This window comes from Salvelinus sp. IW2-2015, linkage group LG23 (assembly GCF_002910315.2).
Source record: "Salvelinus sp. IW2-2015 linkage group LG23, ASM291031v2, whole genome shotgun sequence".
NCBI lineage: Eukaryota > Metazoa > Chordata > Actinopteri > Salmoniformes > Salmonidae > Salvelinus > Salvelinus sp. IW2-2015.
This window is the reverse complement of record NC_036863.1, coordinates 6,859,382-6,867,157: the sequence shown is the minus strand read 5'-3', so window position 1 is coordinate 6,867,157 and position 7,776 is coordinate 6,859,382. Positions and strand designations below refer to the sequence as shown.

General features: G+C 46.2%; 1 protein-coding gene across 1 annotated transcript in view; it reads right to left on the bottom strand.

The window, feature by feature from the left end:
* The window catches only part of jade2 (jade family PHD finger 2), a 197,760-nt gene extending 190,241 nt beyond the window's left edge, over positions 1 to 7,519 (bottom strand). The window contains 2 exon segments of the mRNA XM_023968706.2: positions 6,384 to 6,633; positions 7,396 to 7,519. Of these exon segments, the coding sequence (XP_023824474.2) occupies positions 6,384 to 6,633; positions 7,396 to 7,519 (374 nt within the window).
* Positions 7,520 to 7,776: the final 257 nt, after the last annotated feature.

Here is a 7,776-nt window from a genome sequence, read left to right as displayed (position 1 = left end):
CCATGTACATTGCGCTTAGGGACTGAGAGGGGAAGACTTCCTGACCAATGACAATGGCTTAGGGGACTGAGAGGAAGACTTCCTGACCATGTACATGGCTTAGGGACTGAGAGGGGAAGACTTTCCTGATCATGTACATGGCTTAGGGACTGAGAGGGAAGACTTCCTGACATGTACATGCTTAGGGACTGAGAGGGGAGACTCCTGACCATGTACATGGCTTAGGGACTAGAGAGGGAAGATCTTCCTGACCATGTACATGGCTTAGGGACTGAGAGGGGAAGACTTCCTGATCCATGTACATGGCTTAGGGACTGAGAGGGAAGACTTCCTGACCATGTACATGGCTTAGGACTGAGAGGGGAAGATCCTGACATGTACATGGCTTAGGACTGAGAGGGGAAGACTTCCTGACCATGTACATGGCTTAGGGACTGAGAGGGGAAGATCCTGACATGTACATGGCTTAGGGACTGAGAGGGGAAGACTTCCTGACATGTACATGGCTTAGGGACTGAGAGGGGAAGACTTCCTGACCATGTACATGGCTTAGGGACTGAGAGGGGAAGATTCCTGACATGTACATGGCTTAGGGACTGAGAGGGGAAGACTTCCTGACCATGTACATGGCTTAGGGACTGAGAGGGGAAAGACTTCCTGACATGTACATGGCTTAGGGACTGAGAGGGGAAGACTTCCTGACCATTTACATGGCTTAGGGACTGAGAGGGGAAGAGTTCCTGACCATGTACATGGCTTAGGGACTGAGAGGGAAGATTCCTGACCATGTACATGGCTTTAGGGACTGAGAGGGAAGAGTTCCTGACATGTACATGGCTTAGGGACTGAGAGGGGAAGACTTCCTGACCATGTACATGGCTTAGGGACTGAGAGGGGAAGACTTCCTGACCATGTACATGGCTTAGGGACTGAGAGGGGAAGACTTCCTGACCATGATACATGGCTTAGGGACTGAGAGGGGAAGAGCTTCCTGACCATGTACATGGCTTAGGGACTGAGAGGGGAAGATTCCTGACATGTACATGGCTTGGGGACTGAGAGGGGAAGACTTCCTGACCATGTACATGGCTTAGGGACTGAGAGGGCGAAGAAGATTCCTGACATGTACATGGCTTAGGGACTGAGAGGGGAAGAGTTCCTGACCATGTACATGGCTTAGGGACTGAGAGGGGAAGAGTTCCTGACCATGTACAATGGCTTGGGGACTGAGAGGGGAAGACTTCCTGACCATGTACATGGCTTAGGGACTGAGAGGGAAGATTTCCTGACCATGTACATGGCTTAGGACGGGGATGAGAGGGGAGAGTTCCTGGACCATGTACATGGCTTAAGGGACTGAGAGGGGAAGATTCCTGACCATGTAACTGGCTTGGGGACTGAGAGGGGAAGGACTTCTGACATGTACTTCCCCTCTCAGTCCCTAAGCCATGTACATGGTCAGGAAGTCTTCCCCTCTCAGTCCCTAAGCCATGTACATGGTCAGGAAGTCTTCCCCTCTCGGGCCAAACCAAAGACAAAGTCTTCGAAGTATGATGGTTTCCAGTTCGCTGTCACCACAGTTGAAACAGAAAGAAAAATGCCTGATGCTGCGGTGTCAAGCCTTATCTCATCTTATCTCGTTTGGAGAAAAGGAGAGAGTCTCATACATGTAATTATTTCTGTCCCCTGTGCTTCAATGGGGACTGAGGATAAAGAGACCGTGCCAATTTGTCATTCTCTGTCTACCAAATGAGACTGTTATGCAACAGCTAATTACTTGCACTTGGCCCAGGGAGGGTCTCTCTACCCCCCCTCCCCCCCTGTAGTGCGGTGTTGGTTATCTTCCATGAAAAGAGAAAGGGGAGAGGAGCACAAACACAGTGACCCAGCAGTCTCACGGTATTTCTCCACAACCATAAAGCATGTAGCTGAAACCACCGCGGCACAGTAAGCTTGTACAGACAGACAGAGACCGAGATACAGAGACCGAGAGCGAGAGAGACCGCACGGCAGAGGGTAAGAGGAGGACAGCAAGCCCAGAGAGAGAAAGAACACTAGGCTAGCTGAGCCAGACAGGCCCTGCAGTTTCTCTTTTCCACAATTTTTGGAAGATGATGTCATTATTTATTTTAAAGCTAGCTGTCTAAGCCTGAGGCAGGAGCAGAAAGAACAGACGGGGGGAGGACAAAGCTTTCTAACCAACTTGAACATACCACCCGCTTAGAGCAATCAACTCCCTTCTCATCTACCTTTATTGAGCTATGTATCTCTCCATCTCCACACATTCTAAATCAATCAAATCGATCTCTCGTGGTAATTTGTGCATATATCCACACTCACCTATTACTCTCCTTATCTATCTCTCTATATCTATCTCTCACTCTATATCCATCTCTCTATATATCTATCTCTCTATATATCTATCTCTCTCTCTATATCAATTTCAATTCAATTCAAGGGACTTTATTGGCATGGGAAACATATGTTAACATTGACAAAGCAAGTGAGGTAGATAATATACAGAAGTGAAATAAACAATAAAAATGAACAGTAAACATTACACTCACAGAAGTTCCAAAAGAATAAAGACATTACAAATGTCATATTATGTATATATACAGTGTTGTAACAATGTACAAACCAAACGGTTAAAGTACAAAAGGGAAAATAAATAAGCATAAATATGGGTTGTATTTACAATGGTGTTTGTTCTTCACTGGTTGACCTTTTCTTGTGGCAACAGGTCACACATCTTGCTGCTGTGATGGCACACTGTGGTATTTCACCCAGAAGATATGGGAGTTTATCAAAATCGTGTTTGTTTTCAAATTCTTTGTGGATCTGTGAAATCTGAGGGAAATATGTGTCTCTAATATGGTCATACATTGGGCAGGAGGTTAGGATGTGCAGCTCAGTTTCCAACTCATATTGTGGGCAGTGTGCACATAGCCTGTCTTCTCTTGAGAGCCAGGTCTGCCTACGGTGGCCTTTCTCAATAGCCATATCTTTCTCTATATCTATACACATGTTATCTTATCTATCCCAGGCCTGTTGTATCTATCTCTCTATATCTATCTCTCATCTCTATATCCATCTCTCTCTATATCTATACGCATGTTATCTTATCTATCCCAGGCCTTGTGTATCTATCTCTCTATATTTATATGCATGTTATCTATCCCAGGCCTGGTATATCTATCTCTCTATATCTATATGCATGTTATCGTATCTATCCCAGGCCTGGTGTATCTATCTCTATATATCTATATGCATGTTATCTATCCCAGGCCTGGTGTATCTATCTCTCTATATCTATATGCATGTTATCTATCCCAGGCAATGGTGTAAATCTATCTCTCTATATCTATAATCATGTTATCGTATCTATCCCAGGCCTGGTGTATCTATCTCTCTATATCTATAATGCATGTTATCTATCCCAGGCCTGGTGTAATCTATTTCTACTATCTATATCATGTATCTATCCCAGGCCTGGTGTATCTCTATATCTATATGCATGTTAATCGTATCTATCCCAGGCCTGGTGTATCTATTTCTCTATATCTATATGCATGTTATCTATCCCAGGCCTGGTGTATCTATCATCTATATGCATGTTTATCGTATCTATCCCAGGCATGGTGTATCTATATCTCTCTATATCTATATGCATGTTATCTATCCCAGGCCTGGTGTATCCTGTATGATGAGCAGTAGGAGAGTAAGCAGTGAGGTTTGATATTTAGCCTGTGACCTGCCTCACTCCCTGTGTGTCCGTCCCTCTGTCCGTCCCTCCGTCTGCTCCGTGTCTATGCGTGGGTGTCACAGAGTCTCACTCTAGGAAGAGGAATTACCCTACAACCCAGTCTGTGTAGTTTCCCTCACAGAGGAACACCGCCCACACTCTCCATGTTCCCAGCAGCTCTTCTGATCCTGTGATCTCTGGATCACTACTAACTCTCTCTCACAATGCAGCTGACCTGACCTGATCTCTAGAACACATGTTACTCAGCTGACCTGACCTAATCTCTAGAACACATTCTCCAGCTGACCTGACCTGACCTAGAACACATGCTCAGCTGAACTGACACTCTAGAACACACTGTTCCAGCTGACCTGACATAATCTCTAGACACATTCTCCAGCTGACCTGACATAATCTCTAGAACACATGCTCCAGCTGACCTGACACTCTAGAACACATGTTCCAGCTGACCTGACATAATCTCTAGAACACATTCTCCAGCTGACCTGACCTGACACTAATCTCTAGAACACATTCTCCAGCTGACCTGACATAATCTCTAGAACACATATGCTCCGCTGACCTGACTAATCTCTAGAACACATCTCCAGCTGACCTGACTAATTCTAGACACTTCTCCAGCTGAACTGACCTAATCTCTAGAACACATTCTCCAGCTGACCTGACATAATCTCTAGAACACATTCTCCACTGACCTGACCATAATCTCTAGAACACATCTCCAGCTGACCTGACCTAATCTCTAGAACACATTCTCCAGCTGACCTGACTAATCTCTAGAACACATACTCCAGCTGACCTGACATAAATCTCTAGAACACATCTCCAGCTGACTGACCTAAATCTCTAGAACACATACTCCAGCTGACCCTGACCTAATCTCTAGAACACCATGCTCCAGCTGCGATAACCTGTAAAAGGTGTGTGTGTTTGTGTGTCATGGACCCTCACCCTGGACCGTCAATGTTGTTTGGATGTCTACATCCTAAATGGAGCAATCCCCAAACTGGCCACGCGCCAAGGAGGAAGACCGAGAGCCAGATCGTCGACCAGTTGGAGGACGACCTACACAACCTGGGACTCAAAACCACTCAGCATGGGACCTCGCCAGAATAGGGCGGGGTGGAGTCCATTTGTCAAGGCCCTGTGCTTCAAGGAGCGAGCAAACAATGAGTGTGGTGTGGTGGGGGATGGGGCAGTGTGTCCAGGTTGCCCCCCTTTGTTCCGGCTGCTGTGTGTCGCTGATCTGTGGGTTTATCACCATGCAGGCCTGGCACAACTGAGGAACTCTACTGAGATACCACCGTCTGTCTGTCTGGTCTGTCGGGTCTGCTGTCTGTCTCTGGTCTGTCTAGGTCTGTCTGGGCCTGTTCTGGGTCTGTCTGTCTGGGTCTGTCTAGGTCTGGTCTGGGTCTGGTCTGGGTCGTCTCTGGTCTGGGTCTGTCTGTCTGAGGTCTGTCTGGGGTCTGTCTGTGGAGTCTGTCTGGGTCTCTCTGTGCTTGGGTCTGTCTGTCTGGGTCTGTCTGTCTGGGTCTGTCTGTCTGGTCTGGTTGGTCTGTCTGTCTGGGTCTGTCTGGTCTGTCTGGGTCTGTTGTCGTGGGTCTGTTGTCGGGTCTGTTGTCTGGGTCTGTTGTCTGGTCTGGTCTGTCTGTCTGGTCTGTCTGTCTGTCTGGGTCTGTCGATGGTAGTCAAAGACTGGGCAACGCTGAGCATGCAGGTGTGTGTGTGTGTGTGTGTGTGTGTGTGTGTGGTGTGTGTGTGTGTGTGTGTGTGTGTGTGTGTGTGTGGTGTGTGTGTGTGTGTGTGTGCTAGGGGACGGGTATCCTGCATGTAGGTGTGTGGTGTGTGTGCGTCTGCCTGGCTTCAGCTACAGCAGTATCAGAATGCATGTGTGTGAGAGTCAGTGTTCAGTGTGGTTGTGCCCATCAGTATTAAAATATTGGTAGTCGACATTTGTGTGGTTGATAGGGTTCACACTTCTCAAAATAAATGAAAGCATTCAGACAGTCAGTGTGTTTCAGAGTGTGCTTTAATGGTATATTTGAGGATATAGTTCGAGTGAACTAGCATGTTAGCACATTGACTGGAAGTCTATGAATAATGCTAGCATGCTAATAGACACCACAGACTTCCTGTCATTGTGCTAACGCTAGTTAGCATTGGCTTGCAAAACTACCTCTAACTTCCTTCATACTGGACACAGAACCATAAAAATGACTTCACTAAATCTGTGGAATATTTTATTGAATCTGAATATTTTATTGAATCACTGAATCTGTGGAATAATATTTTTTAAATTGTTTWATTTAACCTTTATTTAACTAGGCAAGTCCGTTAAGAACAAATTCTAATTTACAATGACGGCCGACCCCGGCCAAACCCTAATGACGCTGAGCMAAATGTGCGCCGCCCTATGGGACTCCCAATCRCAGCCGGATGYGATACAGCCTGGATTCGAACCAGSGACCGTATCTCTTGCACTGAGATGCAGTGCCTTAGACCACTGCGCCACTGGCYTCATTGCCAAAATCCCGAAGTATCCCTTTAAGTGTGGATGTTCCATGGTCGTACTGTATTAGAGCAGTCAAAGCATTCAAACAGTCAGCATTGTCCCTACCTGACGACAGGTTCTGGGATGGCGTCTACGCTGGCAGGGACCTGGACCCCCTTCTCCCACTCCTGTCTCCAGGGGTCTGACAGCACGTAGAAGTCATCGTGGCCCAGCTGGGCCGAGTCTGGCAGCTTCATGGCTGTGATGAAGTCCGTCCGGAACACCTGACAGGAAACAGAAAGAGAGGGTTGACACSTGACACAATACAACAGAGAAAGACAGAGATATTCAGTGAAATTATCACAATCATTTGCATCTGTATAGCAGTTTGAATTTGAGAAGAAATACCAGGTTTTAGGCTAAACATGACCATCTCTCAGGCTGTACATTGAATGCAGCAGTCCCATTTAGGTTCATTTAAGGGTTATATTGTAAGCACAAAACAAGTACTTTTGCAGTTGGCAGCGGTCAAATAAAAGTTCCAATTAACACTACACAGTATTTGTGTATACAAAGCCAGCATAAAAAGGGGCATTTTACATTTCAACATCCAACAAAGGTCATCAGTAAAGGTCATAGGGCTCTGGTCAAACGTAGTACACTATATACAGAACCATTTGGGACGCACCTAGTGTCTTCAGAGAGACCCAACCCTGTGCCCTGCCAAAGGCCTGCGGAGCAGCACTGATGTTATCCATCCCATAATAAGCACAGATCCCCAACCCCATGAATAAAAGTACTCAAGGACATCAGCCACGGGCCCACGGCACCGTGCAGAGCCAAAAAATAAYGACTACTTATTTACTACCAACATCAAGTAGTAAACATCTCTACCTGATTACTACGGGAAACACTACYKTTTTTCTACTGAACACTTTCTTGTGTATCTTGAGTAGTACATAAACTACACATTCACTACACAATCCTCCCCATCCGTAGTGGTTAAGCAGTATTAGGTAGGGGTTAGGTAGTATCAGGTAGGGGTTATGTAGTATTAGGTAGAGGTTAGGTAGTAGTGGTTAGGTAGTGGTTAGGTAGTAATAAAAAAAGAGAGAGATGTCTTCAGAGAAGACCCAACCCTGTGCCCTGCCAAAGGCCTGCGGAGGGCAGCACTGGATGTTATCCATCCCATAGATATAGCAGCAGATGCCCAACCCCATGATAAAAGTACTCAAGGACACTATGCCACGGGCCCACGGCATCTGTGCAGAGGGCCAAAAAATAATGACTACTTATTTACTACCAACATCAAGTAGTCAACATCTTCTAGCTCCTATTACTTACGGGAAACACTACCTGTTTTTGTCTACTGAACACTTTCTTGTGTATGCTTGAGTAGTACATAAACCTACACATTCACTACACAATCCTCTCCCATTCCGTAGTGGTTTCTAAGCAGTATTAGGTAGGGGGTTAGGATTCAGTAGGGTTCATGGTAGGGGAGGTTAGTGTGTGCTGG